The sequence below is a fragment of the Drosophila miranda genome, chromosome 2 (genome assembly GCF_003369915.1).
Source record: "Drosophila miranda strain MSH22 chromosome 2, D.miranda_PacBio2.1, whole genome shotgun sequence".
NCBI classification, from domain to species: Eukaryota; Metazoa; Arthropoda; class Insecta; order Diptera; family Drosophilidae; genus Drosophila; species Drosophila miranda.
In genome coordinates, this window is record NC_046675.1 from 536,253 (window position 1) to 558,466 (window position 22,214).

At 48.1% G+C, this 22,214-nt stretch overlaps 3 protein-coding genes across 16 annotated transcripts in view; all 3 read left to right on the plus strand.

Annotated features, from left to right (window-relative positions):
- The window catches only part of LOC108155789 (tropomodulin), a 49,967-nt gene extending 36,590 nt beyond the window's left edge, over positions 1-13,377 (plus strand). For 4 of the 14 annotated variants that reach the window (XM_017286848.2, XM_017286856.2, XM_017286853.2 and 1 more), the window contains 9 exons: positions 5,946-6,098; positions 6,169-6,681; positions 6,770-7,021; positions 7,093-7,240; positions 8,556-8,850; positions 9,605-10,159; positions 10,726-10,958; positions 11,379-11,818; positions 12,488-13,316. In XM_017286848.2, coding sequence (XP_017142337.1) covers positions 5,946-6,098; positions 6,169-6,681; positions 6,770-7,021; positions 7,093-7,240; positions 8,556-8,850; positions 9,605-9,620 — 1,377 coding nt within the window. In that variant the 3' untranslated portion in view covers positions 9,621-10,159; positions 10,726-10,958; positions 11,379-11,818; positions 12,488-13,316. Of the gene's footprint in view, positions 1-5,573; positions 5,694-5,945; positions 6,099-6,168; positions 6,682-6,769; positions 7,022-7,092; positions 7,241-8,555; positions 8,851-9,604; positions 10,160-10,725; positions 10,963-11,378; positions 11,819-12,487 lie in introns of those variants that run through there. The other 10 variants (XM_017286855.2, XM_033388254.1, XM_017286859.2 and 7 more) reach the window with 8 other exon arrangements.
- Positions 13,378-14,382: 1,005 nt separating this feature from the next.
- LOC108155788 (sodium-independent sulfate anion transporter) lies at positions 14,383-16,949 on the plus strand. The gene is made up of 3 exons (XM_017286847.2): positions 14,383-14,875; positions 15,193-16,282; positions 16,341-16,949. The coding sequence occupies exons 1-3, from the start codon at positions 14,510-14,512 to the stop codon at positions 16,910-16,912; spliced, it is 2,028 nt and encodes a 675-aa protein (XP_017142336.1). The 5' UTR covers positions 14,383-14,509; the 3' UTR covers positions 16,913-16,949.
- Positions 16,950-21,123: 4,174 nt separating this feature from the next.
- On the plus strand, positions 21,124-22,109 carry LOC108155975. The gene is made up of 2 exons (XM_017287164.2): positions 21,124-21,614; positions 21,687-22,109. Exons 1-2 carry the CDS (start codon positions 21,395-21,397, stop codon positions 21,986-21,988), a joined length of 522 nt encoding a protein of 173 aa, XP_017142653.1. The 5' UTR covers positions 21,124-21,394; the 3' UTR covers positions 21,989-22,109.
- The last annotated feature ends 105 nt before the right edge of the window (positions 22,110-22,214 follow it).

Genomic DNA, 22,214 nt, shown 5'->3' on the forward strand with positions numbered 1-22,214 from the left:
TAAACAAATGGTTGCTGGATAATTATGGATATGGCGGCCCTTGGGCTGGGGCCCCGACACGGGGTAAACATCGGCGGGTGTCAAAGACCCCATGGGCGGGAGGGAGACACTCCGGGGAGAGAAAAGTGCACTGCGCTGGGAAAATTTACATGAATTTCTAATTAATTTTCATTGAAACTTGTCTGCCAGTCAAACTTTCACTTGTTAAATATACCTACTCTTTCCTCTCTCTGCCATGGAGACCAGACCCTGTTTCTCCTCTAGATATTGTCCACATTCCTCAGAAAAAACAAATTCGCCCCGAACGTGACCCGGAGCACGGGCCGGAGGTCTTCAAAATTCAAAGTCAAATGTAAACTACATAAATAAGCGTACTTCCAAGGGGGTGTTCCTTTGGGGTCGGTGCTGGTGTTTTCCCCCATAATTTATTATTATTTCCCTCCCGAGCATTCAGCATTCGAGCATCTTATTGATGTGCCTCTCCCTCTGCGGTCTGCGACTCTGAGAATGCGACGCACGTTTCTCATTTTGTCCAAATGCGTCTACGACTCGAATTTCACTTTTTCTTACGAGCACCCCGCCCCGGTCCTGGCCTGCCGACAGCTGTGCATTATGTGTGCTGCAGATTCAATTTAGCAGATAGATCGCTGCGAAAGTTGCTCGGAAAAGCCTGCAACGCCAACTGTCATTTAAAGATACATAGATTTCTGGTTGCTGTCTGGTTTCGTCTGTCTGTCTGTCTGTCTGGCGCTGCCTTGGCTTTGGTTTCGAATCGCACGTTTGCGAATGCAGTCAAACGGAACTATCGAATGTCCCGGCTTTCAGCAGAACAGAGCCAGAAATAGTGGGTGGGGGTGTAAGCCCTTTCCCTTTGCTGACCATTCTGAGAGGGACAGAGAAGGAAAGAGCTCTGGTTACTCCCCCTCCTCCTCTGGGTGCTCTTCTGCCACTCTCTGCCTGCCGCTGGCATATGCAAATTGCATAAAATATAGCCATATAAAAGCATATTGGTGTTCACTGAATATGCAATTGCCTGGGCGATGGGATAGGAACTCCCCCTGGGGCTGGGAGGGTGCTGTCAATGGCAGTGGGTGTTGGTTCTATGCACTCGAAAAAACCCAAAAAACTATGCATACACTATGCATTTTTCAAGCGAAAAATGATGGAGTACGCGCTCCCTTTCTCCCTCTCCCTCTCTGTTTCTGGCTGTCGACATGCACGGACATGCTCTCTCAATGCTTCATTGCAGGGCTTGTGGCTGCACTGAATCACAAATGGTCTCTCTTTTGATTGACGCGAGCTTTGCTCCTCTCTTGCTCTCTCAGCTGTTCCCTCTGTCCTTCATTGCCTTGCCTGCCTATTCTGCATCGATCGCAGTGAGTCGCAGTCGTCTTATCTCTTGATCCGATCTTCATTTCATTTACGAAACGGACTTTGATCCCGTTCTTTGCTCTTTCTCTCTCTCTCTCCCTTAGCAAGAACATACTAAATGGTATCCCATGTTCTCTTTTTCTAGTGCTCAGAGTGGAAGAAATCTCTCAAGTTTGGCATTTTCTTCAAATGTTTCACAAAGTTCAAATAAAATTGTACATGAAACTATCTTTGGAATGCTTAAAATTGCTTACTTCAAAGATACTTGTGTTTATCCACAATGGAAAGAATTTAAACAAGTTTCGTTGAGTGTAGAAAGAAGTTCATAGTTTTTCCTGCTGAGCCATGAAAAGTGGCTTTGCATATTTCGGATTTATGCTGCAACCTTCGTTTTAGGAGGAGGAGGGGGTGTGGGGTGGGGAGGAAACTTTGTCAAAGGATTGGCACGGAAAATGCAATAAAACATATTTTTCGAGCAGAGAAGGAAGTGCCGCCAGTGCTGCAAGGCCATCCGCCACATGGCAATCTATCAATGGAAAATGGGGAAACCGCAAGAAAGTATTTCCCCAACGACATTTTCACTCGAAAACGAGAGACACAGATCCGCAGATCCACAGATACAGATACAGATACAGACACAGATACACGGACGCATCTTTTCCCTGGCAGACGGAAGGAGGAGGCATCTTTTCACCTTCGGTTTCTGGTTTTTCACGACTAATTGTGACCATAAAAGCGAACTTGGCCGAGATGTAATTAACGTTTCTTGCACGAAATTTCCTGCCCCTGCCACTGCCACTGGCACTGGCACGATTTCCTCTCCTCCTCTGCATTGTTGCAGTATTTCCTGGTAGCACTCATAGCCATATCTGTAGATGCGCTGCAGCATCTGTGCGCTGCTGTCCCTCTGTCTGCTCTTTAGGCCAGATTCGGTCGCGTTTCGCGCATTTAAAGCCATTAGTCATTAGCCATCTCCCATCCAACAGCCACCTCCCCTTGCGGCACTCTACCTGCTTTTGGGACGTGTCTGGCCAACTTTTCATGCACTTTGGTATGTGTGTGTGTGTTTTCCACAGTGTTTTTCCTTCACTACCCTCCACTCTGCGGATAATGTGAGATTTTTCGCTGCAAACGTGACCGCTGTCCGCCGATTGCCGCCCGCTGCTGCTGTTTTTCGTGGCATTTGTCCCGTTTCGCTTAATTAAATCGCCTAAGCACCTTGACCGAACGCCCAACGAAGCCATCCATCCGTCGGATACCAGACACCAGACACCAGATACCAGATGCCGAATACCGCACAGTACAAGATACAAGATACATTTGTGCAAATCACCGAAAAACATGTTTGCTCCGTTTCATTGGTTCGTTTTTCGGTCTCAATTTGTGGGTCACGGGGAGGAGGCGATCCACATCCACCCGGTTTCTGTTTGTGGTCTCTGTTTGTGGGTCTATGCCCCTCCGATCTGATGTCCACTGTCCGATGTGTGTTCCTGTTTTGGTTACGGTTTTGTGGGATACATTTGAATCTCTGTGGGTGTCTACTGCAATCACCTGCTGGCTTTAATGGCTGTTGGATTTGGACCTCTCTAAACCATCATCATCCATGTGATTCTAGACGCAATTTATGTATCAAATGAGTCGTAGTCGTAGAACATTTTGCCAGAAAGCCAGCTAGTAGACCTCGAAACAAGAGTCTCTTGGCCAAGTACTCACTTTGACAGCTGAAGGAGGGCCAAAAGCCAAAAGCCAAAGCCGAAAACGGTAGTCGTACATCTACCGTTGCAAGACCCCGTTCTAATTAATGAGCCAAGAGTGGCTGTGGCTGTGGCTGAAGAGTGGCTTTAGTTTATTCGTTTCGCAACTTCTAATTGGCTCAAAACGGCCTGACAGATGCACAGATCCACAGCTGCCTGCCCGCCTGCCTGCCAGTTGCCAGTTTTCAAGATTTTAAACGTGTTGACGACTCGCATCTGGCAGATACGTACATCGCCACACGTTCGCGTCTTGTTAACAGTGGATTTGCATGGTCCGATGGTTCTAATGCCAACTGCTGCTGCCGCCCTCCTTTGGGGGAACGAACGATTTCGAGTGAGGGTATAGGCCGGGGATTCATTCAAGATGTGTTCGTGTTACATCTATTGAGGTATTTTAACTATCGATTCTTTAGGAATATGGAATGTATTTTGATTAAAATCAGTGTGAATTCGGCGTTCTCTATCCCTTTTCGTCTTAAGTGCGAGTTACCATGCTAAGGAGCTCTATTAAGAGACCAGAGATTATTTAAGCCGTCTCCCAATATTAACCAACTCCTCCCAAAGGAAATAGCAGAAGTAGTAGTTGAATATCTTTACAGATCTCTGAGATGCTCTTGAGCTCACATGAAACACCTACTCCTCCTCATCCATGAAGGGTATCCTCCCCTTTTTCAGTTTCAGAAATTATTTGCTCATCTCATTTCTCTCTCTCTCTCTCCGCTTTCCGGCAGTGGCACGGATTGGAGATGTAGAGAGAGATGTGTCTCTGTCTCTGGAGTGCCGTGAACTCAATTATTTTTGCAATTACTTTTTACGATTCTACAGTTTACAGTTTTTTCACGCGAGGCTATAGCTATAGTCTCTCGAGGGGGGCCTTGAAATTGAGTGGGAAGGGGGTTGGAGGCGAGTGACGTGACTCTGCTTGGGGTATTCGTTCACGCGGTGGAGTGGACACTGTCCTCAATTCTCAATTGAAATGTCAACATTCGAATTGAATCGTTCGTGGGGCTCTTGGAGCATTAGAAGCTGACATAATCGCAGTGTAGCGCTCCCTTCCCTTGCCTCCATCTTTCGGCACTCAAAAGTGGGTCAATCGCTGGCATTTAGCCGTATCTGAGAGATACAACATGTATCTCTGGTTGTGCTCCCTCCGCACACAGGCTCCTCCACTTCTCCTCCGAACTGTGGCTCCATTTGCGGCGTTTGTTTTGCTATTACTTCGTTCGGCACGGCACGGCATTCTGCTGTTGTTGCTGCTGCTGCTGTTTCTGTTAGCTGTACCTACGAAACCGGTTACCGGTTACCACCCGTCGCCCGTCACCCGTCACCCGTCACCCGTCGCCCGTCACCCGTGCACCCGTGCACCCGTGCACACGTTAAAAGCGTTAAGTAAACAGGCAACACGATGGCTATGGCGCTGGCTGTGGCAGAGAGGAGTTTAAGCTTCTCGAGTTTAATGGTTGTTCATCCTGGCACTGGCTATGGCTGCGGCTCTGGCTCTGGCACTCTGCCCTCGAGAGCAGAAACTGGTTTCCAATCGGCTTAAATGTTGAATGCTTCGTGTGGCCAAGAGAGTCTCCTCGGCCGAGTGGGTCTGTCTTTGTTTGGGTCACGCTTTGCTTGCCAGAAACCTCAGCGGAAGAGGGTTCTCTTCTCTTCTCTACTGTTCTGTTCTGTTCTGTTCTGCCTTCTTGCAATTGTTTTATGTAAATTATAGGGTTTTCTTTTGGTTCGTTTTAGCCCTGCTTTCTTTCAGCTTTTCCACCCATCAGCAGTGTGTGGCTTTTACTTCCGTTTGGGCCGCAATTTGTGACCTTCTTTGAGTTTACGAGCATTTGGGTCTAATTTATGTTGAGATCTGCTGCAATCCGTGTTGCACAATCAATTGGAGAACCCCCCAACCACCTTCATGACGCCGCCCCCGCCTCCGCGTCCGCCTCCGCCTTCGCCTGCGACGAAGTGGAAGTCGTTGAAGTGCAAACAGACACCGCCGCAGAGTCATGCCACGGCTGCCTCTCCCCTGCCCTGCTGCATGAGCCCCTAATTTACATTGCCAACTCTTGGAGCAACTCAGTGGCTCAGTGACTCGGCTCTTGCCTCCTTGCCTCCGTGCCTCCGTGCCCCCATGCCTCCGTGGCTCATTGACTGAATGACTGACTTGAGCGATTGCAGCAAGCGTTGCACGACTCTGTCTGCTGTGTACTGTCTGATGGCGTTGCGGCTCGCCTTAATTCGGCAGCCTGCTGCTTTTGGTGTGTCAGTCGGTGCCGAGACCCAGTCCCAGCCACAGCCGCAGAGCCACAGAGCCACAGAGAGCTGCAGATATAGCCCCAACGCGCCCCGCAACACGCGCGCTGCATTCATAATTGGATTTGCAATTTTCCATATCGATTCGCGGTCTTCCGCCTCCCAGCTATTCCCAGCTATTCCCAGCAGCGGAGACAGCGACACGAACAGACACCCATGGAGGCCGAGTTCCAGAAGATCAAGCTGCGGCCGGTGCCAAAGGTGAAGCGACGCGCCCCGCAGCCGCCGCCAGCGAGCCTCAAGCTGAAGCCACAGACAAATGTGCGAAAAGTACCTCGAAAGTCCAAGTCCGTCCCCTCCGCCACTGCCCCTGCCACTGCCAGTCTGCGGAAACCAGAAACAGAAGCCAACTTTCGCTGCTGTTGCTGTTGCAGAGTGGGGGAAAAAGTGAAAACCAGAAGGGAAATCCCCAGGGAAAAGGGAACCAAAATTGGGCCCACGATTGGGAGCCTCTTTTCCCTTTCAATCATCAGAATGAGTCAATTTTCTCACCGTTTTCCTCTCGTTTCACAGACTTCAGCCACCACAAAGACAACCACGCTCACGACGCCCGCCAAGCTGTATGGCAAGGATCTGAGCGAGTACGATGATGTGGATGTGGAGAGCCTGCTGGCCCAGCTCTCGCCTGAAGAGATCACCATACTGGCCAAAGAAGTGGATCCTGATGTGAGTATCCTTCTAGAGAGGCTATGGCTGGTTCCCTTTCTGACATCCGTCTGCTCTTCTCTGGTTTCAGGACAACTTCCTGCCGCCTGACCAGCGCTGCAGCTACGAGTGCAGCAAGGATGCCACCGGGCCGCTCAATCGCAAGCAGCTGATCGAGCACATCAACAAGCAGGCCATCGAGACGCCCGACGAGCCCGAGTTCGAGCCGTATGTCCAGGGCAAGGTGCGCGGCAAGAAGTGGGTGCCCCCGCCGAGGGATGCCCGCGAGATCGAGGCCGAGGAACAGATCGCCATCGACATGGGCGACGAGTACGAGCACGCGCTGAACGACGCCACGCAGGAGGAGATCATCGATCTGGCCGCCATCCTGGGCTTCCACTCGATGATGAACCAGGACCAGTACCACGCCTCGCTGCTCAACAAGGGCCAGCCCGTGGGCATGGGCTGGGACGGCATCACAAAGTCCACGCAGCAGAAGCTCTTCCCCATGGACCCGCCCAACGCCACCGATGTGGAGGAGTCGATCAAGCGCGTCAAGGACGACGACTCCAAGCTGGTCGACTTGAACTTGAACAACATAAAGGTTTACCATAAAGACGCTCTGTCTCTTTTGTCCTGTGGACTGTGATGGCTAACCGTCTCTCTCTCTCTCTCTCTCTCGCTCCCTGCAGAACATCTCGGACGAGAAGCTCGAACAACTCTTCGCCGCACTGCCTCAGAACGAACATCTGGAAGTCCTCTCGCTGACAAACGTCGGCCTGACTGACAAGACAGCTCTCCTGCTCGCGGAGGCGATCGAGAAGAGCAAAACCCTGAGAGTATTAAACGTCGAGACCAACTTCATCAGTCCGCCCGTGATTGTGAAGCTGGTGCAAGCCCTGCTCAAGTGCCACACCATCGAGGAGTTTAGGGCCTCCAATCAGGTAACAGTTTCTTTCTCTTGGCCTGTTCCTGTCCCTCCTTTAACCTGTTTATGTTCTGTTCGATCTCTCAGCGATCTGCGGTGCTGGGCAACAAGATCGAGATGGAGATCACCGATCTGGTGGAGAAGAACCCCTCGCTGCTGCGACTCGGCTTGCATCTGGAGTTCAACGATGCCCGCCACCGCGTGGCCGCTCACCTCCAGCGCAACATCGACAGAAGTAAGTTCCAGTCCCTGCCAGCGCGGATTCCACGAATTCCGCAGCAGGAACTCCCAGCAGGACTATTCCGCAGGCACCATCAGGCATCGTTGGTTCTTGCAGTCGTCGCGGTTCCACTCGCTAGGACTCGATTCTCTCCCCCTTCCCCACGAAACCGACCCCTTCAAACATTAGGTATTGAGTTATTGATTGAGTTGCTTCACGTTCGCGCGTTTAGGTGAATTGCAACAAGGTACGTTAGCGTCCAACACCATCACTGCCACCATCACTGCAACAGCTTGCACATCAGCATCCGAATCATCGCTAGCATCATCCAGCTCTCATCAAGATCAAGACCAAGCCCAAGACATCTCACCATCGAAGGCCAAGAGCCTGGCTGCCTTCGAGCAGTTCGTCACGGCCCGCACCTGGAGCACTACTAATCCCAGAGTCGGTTCTGATCATCTCTCGCCATCAGGTCGCCTGGTGCGCAATCTCCAGGCATCATCATCATCATCGTTGTCGACCGCAGCAGCCGTAGCAGCAGTGGCTGGAGCCGGAGGAAGGGCTGACCACGAGAAGGAAATCTAAAAGAGAGCCAACAGCTTGGTAACCCGTCCATCCCATGGCTGCCATCTCCAATCGCCTCCAATGTTGTGCCGTTGTCCCTTCTCTGTCTCATACTCTCTCTCTCTCACTCTCTATATATAAATCTCTCTATTTGGAGTGTTGGTAACCAGGTAAAACTGTTTTGGCCTGCCTCATCGCCCCATCAGAATCATCATCGTTCCACTCGTTCCAGTCGTTAACATCGTAATCCATTCTCACACAACGTTTCATCCAGCCTCCAGCCTTCGTTGCGTTCGTTCTCGTTATCGTTATCGTTTCACGTTATCGTTATCGTTCTCCACCTCGTTATCGTTCACTCCATCGATAGATCGATACCCTGCGGCCAGGTGCCCTACTCTCATAAGATTTATGGTACATATTTAAGTCGGGCGATTGTCGTACGTTTAAGAGTCGGAATATGTCATTCTTCCACTTCCATTTCCATGCTAACACATATCTGCCTGCACCTCGTGTATAGCTCTAGTCTCTATCTGTCCTCCGATCGAGGATCGGATCCATACTCCTCCTCTGTGTATTATTCCCCCTTGTTCTCTCTCCCCCTCTTTGTAATTACCATTAGATTGAACAATTGTTTGCCAAAGCGAAGACCATTAACCAATTATCTGTAATTATCTCTGTATCTGTTGTAAAATGCGACAAACTCTATTCCCCCGTCCGTGAACCCACTCGCCAAAAAAAAAACACTCCACTGCCGCCGCGTCTGCAGTCTTCCGCGTCCAGAAGCTCAAGCCGCAGCTGCCGAAGCTGATATTGCCCGGCAACATGGAGATCGAGCGCGAGAGCCAGTATCCGGTCTCGGCCACGCCCACGCCGTCGCCCTCGCCATCGCCGCAACCGCCGCCGGACTACGATGTGGAGGTCGATCCCGACAACATGGTCATCCGCGGCGGCGGCGGTGGCGATGCCTTCGATCCGGAATTCGACCCGGACAACATGGTGGTGCCCGGCAGTCGGTCCGTCACGCCAAACTACGACGACGAGGGCGTCTATCAAGCGCACACGTGAGTGAGCCCTGCAGCACCCTGCAGCACCGCACACAGACCACAGAATGCTGGAGAGCCACAGAAACCACAAGAATATCCATATAATATGCAATATGTACAGACACAATCATTCGACCCAATCCCCTTGTGTGTCTCGCCTCATTGGTTAACCCTTGATGTTGTTCTCGTTGATGTTGCCCCACCGAACACACTCACACACTCTGGACACGATCCGTGCCGATCTGATCCGATCCGATACTTGCAGACCAAGAATATGTACATACCACACACACACAATACTACGATCGATTCCTGTTGATAGCCTTCGTTGTTAGCCTTCGTTGTCGCTTCGTCCAGCGATCGATTGGTCCTTTGTATATAATCCCAGCCACGACCCATTCGATCATACGATTCGTGCCACTAACCCCTGCCAGCCAGCCGCCCCACTCATCGCAGCGGCCACTGCCTCAGCCTCGATTCGTACCCATGCACACAGACACACGCACCACACTACTGCACAGCACTCTATTTTGTATCTATCTATCTTGTATATTTTATATGTATCCCCCAGTACCCAGTACCCAGTCCCCAGTCCCCCGTCCCCCATCTTCAATCCGAAGATTACAGAAATCAGTCAGCAATCGTATTCTCTCTCGCTCTATCTATCTTTTCGTCCAAGCCATATTTTGTGTCCTGTTTAAGCCTTATTTGTTCATGTGTTTCTCCCTCTCTCTCTCCCCCTCTGTTTCTGTTTCTCTTTTTCTGTTCACAGTAAGAAAAGATCTTGAGTTGCGACTGCAGTTCAGATTTTTCAATAATCTGCATAGAAAATCGACAAGAATTCAATAGGAGATCAGCATCAACCAAAGAAATCAAACTAAAACTAAACCTAAACCATTTTTAAAGCGTTTTGTAATCTAAATATAACGAAAGAAAGAAAGAAAATTAAGGACAGGAAAGAAGAGTACAGAAAGGAAGAAGAAACCCCCCAAAATAACAACGAAAAAACGTGTATAAAATAATATAAATATAAAAGGAAGGATAAAGTCCAAGTCGAACCATATCTGCGTACATATATATTCTAGAGAGACTCTTACTAAGCAAAAAGAAAACAAAAGCGAAGCGAAGCAAATAAAACCCAAAGTGAAAGTGAAATATCATTATACGTACGAGTATATACGAGTACCACCTTAAAAATACATACTATGTTTGAAGATATGTTCGAGGTCGAGTCGAGTCGAGGCCTCTTCTAATCCCAGCAGAAATCGTTTAGGCGATCCACATTTGTACGTGTTACGTGTATAATTTTCTCTAATGCTTAACACAGGTATCTATGAACACGAATTGCTCTCTCTACTCTCTACTCTGCTCTGCTCCTCTAATCAAAAGCGCAACTGCAAGTGCCCCTAACCCCCCGCTGCTCTCCAATACAGCAAGCATCCTATATCCATCTCTGAATGGCTTCTTCTGCAGATCCATCCATTAGGAATACCCATAGCCCGCCGTAGCCCCCCTGAAAGTGCATTTTGTTGAATGTTCGCATAACCCCAGGAGGCTAAAGAACGGCTGTAAACTAAACCTGAACTTTAGGATATGCCCAAGCAAGGAAAAGCCAAATTTGTTACTAATCATAGGCATTTCTTTATCATAAGAGTAACCACAGAAACACCTATTGCCTTTCCTTCCGTTTGTACTCACTGCCACAAATCACAGTCATCAAGCATCCCCAAAAGCCGCTATCGTTTATGTTGCATGATTCCGGTGATTCCGCTTTAGTTTCACATATTTTTGCATGATCCCCCAACCATCTGCATGTTAAACACAAACCACATATCCGACAGCAGTGCAGCGATCCACGGAGCAGTCCTCTCTAATGATGTTCTCTTCGTATAGGAATTAAACTGCGATGTATGATCTAAGTGAATCCCCCACCATCACCAGAACCAAAGAGACGAACCCGTTAACAATTAAAATACTCAAATTAGCGAACAGAATAGAATGTTTGACATAATTTCATAATTCAATAAGAACAACTAACAGTAGCAGGAGCAGCAGCAGCAGCAGCAACAGCAACAGCAACAGCAACAGCAGCAGCAGCAGCCTCATCGTGTGTCCTTCGGCGAACAGTTGGTACCCTCCTTCTTCTGTCTAAGTACTTTGATGTTGTTGCAGCAGCAGCTCCCAAGCTAGTAAACGACTAACCCGAATAATTCCCAGACTAAACTATAAGCTTCCAGCGAAAACCCAGACTAAACGATCTGCGATCCTCTCTGTCTCGCTCTGGAGAGGCACTACTATGTATCGCTGAACTAAAACTGAAACTTGAATGTTGTACCCGCTCGATCCATTGATTTTGATGATTGTTTGATTGATTGACTGTTTGACATTTGAACTAACATTGTTGAATCCCTTCTTGATCTCACTCTTTGTTGCCACCACTTGACTAATGCCAATCTGTATTTGTTTCTTCTCTTCCTTTGTGCCCCACCAAATCACAACCACGCCACCTCCACGCACCTCCTCCCTCTCTCTTTCTATGTTTGCAGTACGCGTGAAACGCCTGAATCAGCGTAAATAAAAAGACAACATAAAGAGCAGCAACCAAGCAACCAACCAACCAGCAACCAGCAACACGATGCCACATGAAACCAAGAACAGAAATAAAGGCAGAAAACCATCTCTATGTGTGTGTGTTGTGTGTCTTTGTTTGTCCAGCTTCTGATTACCACCATATTCTGATTAACCAACCAACCAACAAACAAACAAACAAACAGCCACCCAAGCACAAGTACAACAAGAACCACACCACCAGCTTCAAGAAAAAGAACTACACTGGCCTCCCATCCGAACCGAAGGACAATGCCACACAAGTCCAAGTTCAATTTGAAAGTCCCCACCAAAACAACCCAAACCCCGAAACAAACCAACCGACCAATCAGCCAACCAGCTGTGAACTAACACCGAAGAATGATGTGTGGCCACTGCAGTACGTAAAGTATCTTTTGATTTGATAGATTCCGTTTTAAGAACTAAGATAACCTAAGTGCTGTGTAAGGATTGTGAAAGTACAATTATATGAGTAGTGAGAGGGGCTATCGTAGCTATCGCAGCATCTATGCAAGTCAAGTTAAGTGTATGCGCTGGGACTCCATCTAGTACCAAGGATATACCGGTTTTAATGGTAAAGCATGTGCAACGCTTGTATCGAAATACTATGCGGCAGGGCAGATGAATTCAGTTGCTAACTGTTGCCATTAGAAGTAGCTATTAATCGATCCCCTAAGATAAATCTAAGAAAAATAAGCTACCATCTATGCTGAAACGGTGACCCCAGCACTGGAGTGGCGTTAATTTTAACACTTTATCGCGGAGATGCGCCGAAAATAAACCCCAACTAGGTTAGCAAATATTTATGGGGACGCAAAATTTGATTAGCGTCTGGTAGGTAAGCCTTAAGCCAACAACGGCAAATGTACGTGTGTCTGTGCAAATAAGCACTGCCGCTGGGGTGTTCTAAACTGTTGTGCGTCATGCCCTGTCTTGTGCCAAGTATCTTTCTATCCCTAAGCATAGAATTAACCACTCTTTTGCTAACAGTCGCCAAGTGAAGCTCTATGTAACACCCTACTAATCGAATCATTCGTGTGTTTTGCAGTTGGACGTCAGCGTCGCATGGGACACCTGACCAGGAACTACACCATTGGCATGTGGCAGTAGGAGGCGGTAGCTGTAATCCATTGGACACTGGACACTGGAACACTCAGATGCTACCCTACACATACATACACACAATATATGCTATCATGCAATAGTCTAAACATAATGTTCTCATAATTGTTGTCGTTTTTACGAGGGGTTGTGCCCTGTCGATCCCCGTTCAATGTTTGTTGCGTTCTTCAGATTGATTTCGGTTCGAGTTTGTTGGTGTTCGGTTCACATGCCTATGCATAATCATTTCTTTGTTACGTTTGTTGGGCGAATATTGATGTCACACATAGATACACACACACACACAAATACACGGAGAGGGAAGAGAGAGAGCCTGGTGCCAGGAGTCGAGTGGAATGCGGACTCTAAAGAAATTCTTTCCTTAAGCAATTGCTCTTGACGTTTACGCTGCAGCCTCATACACGCCCTGTGCGCAGATAATTTTCTATATTTTATTCTATTTTATTATACAATCTGTCCTCCTTTTATACAGCACTACCACCCATTTGCGGGGTAATGCTTCACGATTTTTAGTTTTAGTCGCACGATTGAGGAGTATCTTCATGGATGCATGCAGTGCACACACACACATAAACATAATACTTACATATATACACTACTATATATATATGATACATATATAGCCATGGTCTCTGAAACAATTACTGCTATTGAATTATGAAATTTGCTTAAACATAAATTTAACTTATGGTTAAACACACAAAACAAAACATACACTACAATACAAATGAAATACAAACGATTGTATAACGTAATGATATATCGTACTTTATATGACATAATGCAATGCTTTTAAAATACAATTTTTAAAAATCATGTAAAAAAACATTAAAATTAAATACAAAAAAAAATATAAAAATATGTACCGATTGTTTGTCGTCTTAAATAGGAAAAAGTCTTACTGTAGATTCAAATATCCACATGTGTACGTATACAAATGTTTGAAATTATTTGCAAATCCTTTTAATGCGCAGTAAGGTCCCCATTCTGCGTCGAAAGTAGATTCAAGTGCTCCTTGTGGATACCTCTATCACAAATGCACTTGACGAAAGCATTAAGCACAATCCAAACTAGTGTTACTTCCTGATCGAAATTTATTGGTTGATCTGATGTCTTGAGGAGTCCATCTGATTGTCTTCTGTGGCAATGCTCTTCTAATAGTCTAATAGTCAGCTGCAGCTGGTTTGTGATAGCTTGCTGCAGTCCTAAGTGAAATAGTTTTCATTTAATTTCACAAGATTTCCACAAGGTTCCCTCTAGGAACCATTTCTGGATCTGCTTCCCAGACAGGTATACTTGTAAATATGTACATATGTGTGCTTCCTTCCTGTTCTGTTCGTATCTAAGAGTCGTTCCCGATAAGAAGAGTACTTTACTCTTGCAATTTCTTTCCAGAAAACTATATGTACACGCCTGATGAAATACAGCTTTCGACCGACCGCGCAGTAACCCCTTCACTTTCGATTATTACCCGAGAAAACATATCACTCTAATCACAGATTAACAAGTGTGAAGACAAACATTTACCCGATCAATATGGAGAACACACAGAGGCGCTCAGTTGATTAATGGAAAAATTCAGATCAATGGGGACAGTTGTGCCAGTTGGACAGCCCGAGAATTCCACTGCAAACAAAGGTACGGAGCGGACTGTGCGGCTAATGGAAGGGGGCTGGGGCTGGGGCTAGGACTGGGAGTGGGGCTGGTCATTGTCAAGATCGCTACTGTGTAGAGTTTGGCGTGTTTATGGATGCGCTGTGGAGATAACTGAAAGATACAACCTGTATCCCGCTCCCGCACACGCACGCGCCGGTCGGTGGGCAAACAGCCTCCGGCGATAAGAGCGCGTGACGCAGCCGGGCAGCATCAGGTTGAGTCCGCATGTCCAAGGGGCTCCATCAGATCAGTTGGCCCGTGCGCATATACGAGATCACAGGCCCAGTCCACAATGTCCACGCTGGAAAACGAGGTAACGTTCCGCAAGCAGGCGGAGGTGAGCCAGAGCCTGGAGGCGCAGTTCGATAGCTCGTCCACGGACTTCATTCTGATCACCGACCACCGCACCTCCAAGTCCAAGAGCCTCGAGCAGCTGCAGGCCTCCAAACAGGATGAGTCATCCGCCTCTTGCTGTTCGCGCTACGTCCGCAGCATCTTCCGTAAGAAGACCCTGAAGAAGCGCCTGCCCATCCTCACATGGCTGCCCCGCTACAACACCCGCGACTGCATCGGCGACCTTCTCGCCGGTTTCACCGTGGGGCTTACGGTCATTCCCCAAGGTCTGGCCTACTCGGGCGTGGTCGGTCTACCCCCAGAGGTGAGTGGAAAAAGAAGGCTACTCTTTACTCAATTAAGATATCATCAGAAGTTTGTTATCCGAGCTCGTTAGCAAGTTCCGGGGTTCCTAGGTTCGAGGCGGTTCGATCGGTGTTCGCAGACCACTTGAAGATTACGGGTCGAGTTGGTTGGCAACTTCGGGTGTGATCGAACAGTCCGTCAGTATCAGGGGGAGTTTGTCTTCGAAGATCAAAATTATATGATCGAACATAGCGGTAGAAGCATCAGTCCGAAGAACCTGCATTCTCTTAAGGCACAGGCATTACACATCCGACTTAACAAACATCTTCCTCCCAGTATGGACTCTACGGCTCTTTCATGGGCTGCTTCGTGTACGTCCTGCTGGGCACCTGCAAGGACAGTACCATCGGCAGCACGGCAGTGGCTTCCCTCATGACCTTCCAGTTCGCGCAGGGCTCCTGGCAGCGTTCCGTGCTGCTGACCTTCCTCACGGGCATCATAGAGATCTTCATGGCTATCTTCAAACTCGGTTGCCTGGTGGAGTTTGTGTCGGGCCCGGTTAGTGCGGGATTTACCAGCGCCGTCGCCCTAATCGTGTCCACCTCACAGATGCGATCGATGCTGGGGGTGAAGAGCGATGGTGGCTCATTTCTGGAGACCTGGATCAGCATGTTTAAGGACATTGAAAACATCCGAGTGGCAGACACGTGCCTAGGCTTCGGCTGTCTCTTCCTGCTGCTGGCGATGCGCAGCCTTGGCAGAATCGCAATTGGCCCCAAGGACGAAAATCGCAGAAACGGATTCCAGAAAGTCTTCAACCAAGTGATCAAGTTCTTGGCCACCTCCCGCAATGCCACGATCGTCATCATCTTCACGCTGATCACCATGCACCTGGACGACAAGGGAACTAATCCCTTCCGTCTCACCGGCCACATACCGAAGGGCATGCCAACACCCTCGCTGCCGCCCTTTTCCATCGAAGCACAGCCGGGCAATGCCACTGCCGGCATCCCACCCGTGCCCGGTCAGAACTTTCTGGAGATGGTGCAGAGCTTGGGCTACGGCCTGCTGATTGTGCCCATCATGGCCCTGCTCGAGACGATGTCCGTGTGCAAGGCTTTCGCCAAGGGAAAGCAGATCGACATTACCCAGGAGATGATCGCGTGTGGCGTTGGCAACATTGCTACCTCCGTCTTCTCCGGATATCGCTGCAACGGCGGCCTGGCACGCTCTGCTGTAAACAACGCCAGCGGCTGTCGCACGAACATGTCCAACCTGTACATCGGCATCATCGTGGTGCTGGCCCTCAACTTCCTCACCGAGTACTTTGCCTTCATTCCAAAGGCGGTGTTGGCCGCCATCATCATCTCGGCGGTAATTTTCCAGGTCCAGTACCAGGTCGTCACGCCCATGTGGCGCAGCAAGCGTGAGTTTTGCGAGTCCTGCTCCAGTCCCCTGTCATATGATTCCTCTCAACCTTGCAGGCTCCGATCTAGTGCCTGGGATTCTGGCCTTCGTCACCTGCCTGGTGCTGCCTCTGGAGATCGGCATCATGGTTGCCATCGGGGTGAATCTGCTCTTCATCCTGTACTACGCGGCCCGTCCCAAGGTGACGCTGGAGCAGCTCGAGACGCAGCAGGGCATCCGCTTCGTAAAGATCACCCCCGACCGCTGTCTGATCTTCCCCTCTGTGGAATTTGTCCGCAACATGGTTCTCAAGTCGGGCAGCAAGTCCACCCTGCCGGTAGTCATCGACTGCACCTACATATACGCCGCTGACTTCACTGCAGCCAAGGTAATCTCCTCCATGGTGGATGACTTCCGACTGCGCCGCCAGAAGATCATCTTCTTCAACCTCAAGCCCAGTGTGGTCAGCATCTTCGAGGGCCTCAACACCCGTCTGGTGCTCTGTTACAACACTCACGCCCTAAACCAAGAGCTTCGGCCGGAAGAGGACCTCTCTCGCTCTGTGGACTCCTTGGAGCGCGTGGAGGCGGGTCGCGGCACCAGCGAGTGCGTGAGCATGGCCAGCACCCTCTCATTGGCCAAGAGCTAGTCGCCGTTTTGATCTAAATAAAGTTAGATGTAATGAATTGAGTACTCTTTGTCGGTGGTCCCACGGAGATTTCGACTGTCTGTATACTGATATTTTTGATGTATGTACTGATATCCTAGAATAGATGGGCAGGCAGATTGGGCTTAAGTTAAGTTTCGAACAGCTGTGAGACCTGCACGGATATCTCTAAGGAATGACTGAATGCATGAATGACTACCAAGACTCGCCCGATCACGAAAAGACACGTCACGCCCAGATCGGCTGATCTGGAAAAATGGATGATCTTTTTGCCGATGGCAGTCGATTGGCAGGACTCTCTCGATCACGGAAAGAATTGCCGCATCCCGATCGGCTGCAGTATACCAGAGATATAGCATACAGAAGAAACCAGTATTTTACTGATGTGCAAATGCAAATCTTCCGAAGGCTATATCTCGGCTAACTATGGGCCGATCGGCGAAGGACCCACTCTCGCAGGATCGTGAGGATCCAGACTGTTGATGGGCATCAAAATCTCGACTACGAAAATGAGTCCGATTTTTGGCAAATTTAATGATGGTTACATCATGATTTTTTGCGAAGATCGTGAAAAAATGGATGTCCTTTTTTCCTATGACAGTCGACTGGCAGGACTCGCCCGATCACGGAAAATCATGCCGCACCCCGATCGGCTGCAGTATGCCAGAGATATAGCATACAGAAGAAACCAGTATTTTACTGTTGTGCAAATGCAAATCTTCCGAAGGCTATATCTCGGCTAACTATGGGCCGATCGGCGAAGGACCCACTCTCACAGGATCGTGAGGATCCAGACTGTCGATGGGCATCAAAATCTCGCCTACGAAAATGAGGCTGACTTTTGGCAAATTTAATGATTTGCGATGATCGTGAAAAAATGGATGTCCTTTTTTCCTATGACAGTCGACTGGCAGGACTCTCCCGATCACGGAAAGTCATGCCGCACCCCGATCGGCTGCACTATGCCAGAGATATAGCATACAGAAGAAACCAGTATTTTACTGATGTGCAAATGCAAATCTTCCGAAGGCTATATCTCGGCTAACTATGGGCCGATCGGCGAAGGACCCACTCTCACAGGATCGTGAGGATCCAGACTGTCGATGGGCATCAAAATCTCGCCTACGAAAATGAGGCTGACTTTTGGCAAATTTAATGATGGTTAGTTACATCATGATTTTTTGCGATGATCGTGAAAAAATGGATGTCCTTTTTTCCTATGACAGTCGACTGGCAGGACTCTCCCGATCACGGAAAGTCATGCCGCACCCCGATCGGCTGCACTATGCCAGAGATATAGCATACAGAAGAAACCAGTATTTTACTGATGTGCAAATGCAAATCTTCCGAAGGCTATATCTCGGCTATCTACAGGCCGATCGGCGAAGGACCCACTTTCGCAGGATCGTGGGGATCCAGACTGTCGATGGGCATCAAAATCTCGACTACGAAAATGATTTTTTGCGAAGATCGTGAAAAAATGGATGTCCTTTTTTCCTATGACAGTCGACTGGCAGGACTCACCCGATCACGGAAAGTCATGCCGCACCCCGATCGGCTGCAGTATGCCAGAGATATAGCATACAGAAGAAACCAGTATTTTACTGTTGTGCAAATGCAAATCTTCCGAAGGCTATATCTCGGCTAACTATGGGCCGATTGGCGAAGGACCCACTTTCGCAGGATCGTGGGGATCTAGCCTGTCGATGGGCATCAAAATATCGACTACGAAAATGAGGCCGATTTTTGGAAAATTTAATGATGGTTACATCATGATTTTTTGCGAAGATCGTGAAAAAATGGATGTCCTTTTTTCCTATGACTGGCAGGACTCGCCCGATCACGAAGTGGCAATCCACGCCCAGATCGGCTGCAGTGTACCAGAGATGAAGCATACAGAAGAAACCAGTATTTTACTGATGTGCAAATGCAAATCTTCCGAAGGCTATATCTCGGCTAACTATGGGCCGATCGGCGAAGGACCCACTTTCGCAGGATCGTGAGGATCCAGACTGTCGATGGGCATCAAAATCTCGACTACGAAAATGAGGCTGACTTTTGGCAAATTTAATGATGGTTACATCATGATTTTTTGCGCAGATCGTGAAAAAATGGATGTCCTTTTTTCCTATGACAGTCGACTGGCAGGACTCTCCCGATCACGGAAAGTCATGCCGCACCCCGATCGGCTGCAGTATGCCAGAGATATAGCATACAGAAGAAACCAGTATTTTACTGTTGTGCAAATGCAAATCTTCCGAAGGCTATATCTCGGCTATCTACAGGCCGATCGGCGAAGGACCCACTCTCGCAGGATCGTGGGGATCCAGACTGTCGATGGGCATCAAAATCTCGACTACGAAAATGAGGCCGATTTTTGGCAAATTTAATGATGGTTACATCATGATTTTTTGCGAAGATCGTGAAAAAATGGATGTCCTTTTTTCCTATGACAGTCGACTGGCAGGACTCGCCCGATCACGGAAAGTCATGCCGCACCCCGATCGGCTGCAGTATGCCAAAGATATAGCATACAGAAGAAACCAGTATTTTACTGTTGTGCAAATGCAAATCTTCCGAAGGCTATATCTCGGCTAACTATGGGCCGATCGGCGAAGGACCCACTTTCGCAGGATCGTGGGGATCTAGCCTGTCGATGGGCATCAAAATATCGACTACGAAAATGAGGCCGATTTTTGGCAAATTTAATGATGGTTACATCATGATTTTTTGCGAAGATCGTGAAAAAATGGATGTCCTTTTTTCCTATGACAGTCGACTGGCAGGACTCGCCCGATCACGGAAAGTCATGCCGCACCCCGATCGGCTGCAGTGTACCAGAGATGAAGCATACAGAAGAAACCAGTATTTTACTGATGTGCAAATGCAAATCTTCCGAAGGCTATATCTCGGCTAACTATGGGCCGATCGGCGAAGGACCCACTTTCGCAGGATCGTGAGGATCCAGACTGTCGATGGGCATCAAAATCTCGACTACGAAAATGAGGCTGACTTTTGGCAAATTTAATGATGGTTACATCATGATTTTTTGCGCAGATCGTGAAAAAATGGATGTCCTTTTTTCCTATGACAGTCGACTGGCAGGACTCTCCCGATCACGGAAAGTCATGCCGCACCCCGATCGGCTGCAGTATGCCAGAGATATAGCATACAGAAGAAACCAGTATTTTACTGTTGTGCAAATGCAAATCTTCCGAAGGCTATATCTCGGCTATCTACAGGCCGATCGGCGAAGGACCCACTCTCGCAGGATCGTGGGGATCCAGACTGTCGATGGGCATCAAAATCTCGACTACGAAAATGAGGCCGATTTTTGGCAAATTTAATGATGGTTACATCATGATTTTTTGCGAAAATCGTGAAAAAATGGATGTCCTTTTTTCCTATGACAGTCGATTGGCAGGACTCGCCCGATAGCCAAAGATAAGGAAAAAAATCAGGAAAAATCAAGGAAATCATTTATATTTACCATCTAAACGTATAGGCGTGTATAACCCTCAACCTAACAACAACGAGATCTATCTAGAGTCTAATATCTCGCGTAGCTCCTTCCTCCCTTGGTTGCCATAGTCAAAGTCCTTGTTGTCAATGTCCAGGTCGAAGGATGACGATAGCATGTTAGGTTTGGATCTTGCAAGGAGTGGGATACGACTCGGTCTGTCTCGAATGCGCCTCGCTAACGCTTGGTTAGGACTCCGTCTGGCGGGGGGATACGACTCGGTTCTCTATGAAGGAAGATATACTCTTTAGCCGATCTGTGTCTTTTTGGCCGAGATTTTGAATCGCAGCACTGCTGTTCCGCAACACCCAACATGTATGGCGGCGAGCCTTTGTCAGATTGCAAGCCGATATCATAACCAGGGCTGTCATACAGTTGCGATGTGGCAGCTCTGTTTGGTTCAAAGCATCTCTGTAGGCGCAAATTTCAAATGTCTATACATCCGTCAATATTTTGTTGAACCACGAACCGAACTACTAGTCCTCGATAGCTCACGGAACCAGCAACGGCTTCCGACGATGCGTCGTTGCCGGACCACGATTGGCTGGAACCGCCACAATTTTGTAATTCAAACGTACAAAATGGTCATTTGATATATTCTGATCTGGAAGAATATTTCTACAAACAACCCAACCAGTTGAAAAGTTATGTGGCAAGTACAACCACGTCAGGTCCCTCTTTGCTCCTATGATGTCCTCGCTCGGGCCCTACTGACTACTGGACTAGTTTTCATTACCAAATTTTTAGCAGTGTGCGCTTGACTTTGAACCCAGCATTAAATCTGCGAAAGATTAAATGACCCTTTACAAAATCAATTGAAGTACGCAAAAACTAAATCATTTTGCATTAAAGCTTATTGCAATGGGAATTTATTTCGTTTACAAAAACCGCTCGATAAAAAGATTTGTGACCAGTTCTCCTCCTCGTACCAAAGCGGTAAAACCATGTTAAATCCAAGTTCAGTTCTGATCTTGGTCCTGGGAACCCTTGTCAGCGTTCACGGTATAGCAGTCATCACAGCGGCTGATGCCGCTACATCCAGTGGAACAAATCTGGGATTGATCACCATACCGTCGCAGGCGCAAGTATGCACGTGCTCGCTGTCATTGTCCTGCAGCTGTTGCCAAAGCGTTGTAGTGAACGCTGTCAATACAACCAAGACTCGTATGTTGGAGAACAAAACACCAAAACAGTAGTACAGTACGTTCTATAATTCCTTCAATTGCTCAATTGCAGTGTGCCTGACATTCAAAATTAGCGTACTAAGTGGGTCAGTAGATGTAGATGTCACCATGGATGGAAATTCGATGACAAAGTTCACCATCAGCACTACGTCACCACCCACATTCTGCCTGCCAGTGCTCTCGGTAGTAACGCCCCTGGACATGTGCCTCAAGCTGAACATAAAGATGGCTGGGCTGTCTGGGTCTGGAATCCAGGCTTGCCCGACCTTCTATTCCAGCTATGATAGCAGCAACGTTGTCAGCTATGATTTTCCGTGCATTCAGCTGGGCTTGGATGGAGTAAGCCTGGTGTGAAAGAAACAGGCGGAAACATTTGTTTTGCTTTGATGGTTTATTTTTTCTTTATATAGGATGTATTACATTCTTTGCAGTAAGCCGTAGAAATTCATATGTACAAATGTTACATACATATATATATATATATATATGTATATATATATATATATGTTACATATATCAAATGCAGGAGGGAAATGAGCCGCAACACAAATAAAATTAGAGAGATGATTTTGTTGACAGC

Excerpts from the sequence above, each read along its gene's own strand:
- LOC108155788 (XM_017286847.2), top strand. The coding sequence starts at position 14,510 with ATGTCCACGCTGGAAAACGAGGTAACGTTCCGCAAGCAGGCGGAGGTG. Across the intron at positions 14,876-15,192 it reads TGGTCGGTCTACCCCCAGAG|TATGGACTCTACGGCTCTTT; the intron begins GTGAGTGGAAAA and ends TCTTCCTCCCAG. Across the intron at positions 16,283-16,340 it reads GCCCATGTGGCGCAGCAAGC|GCTCCGATCTAGTGCCTGGG; the intron begins GTGAGTTTTGCG and ends TCAACCTTGCAG.
- LOC108155975 (XM_017287164.2), top strand. The coding sequence starts at position 21,395 with ATGTTAAATCCAAGTTCAGTTCTGATCTTGGTCCTGGGAACCCTTGTC. Across the intron at positions 21,615-21,686 it reads TGTCAATACAACCAAGACTC|TGTGCCTGACATTCAAAATT; the intron begins GTATGTTGGAGA and ends GCTCAATTGCAG.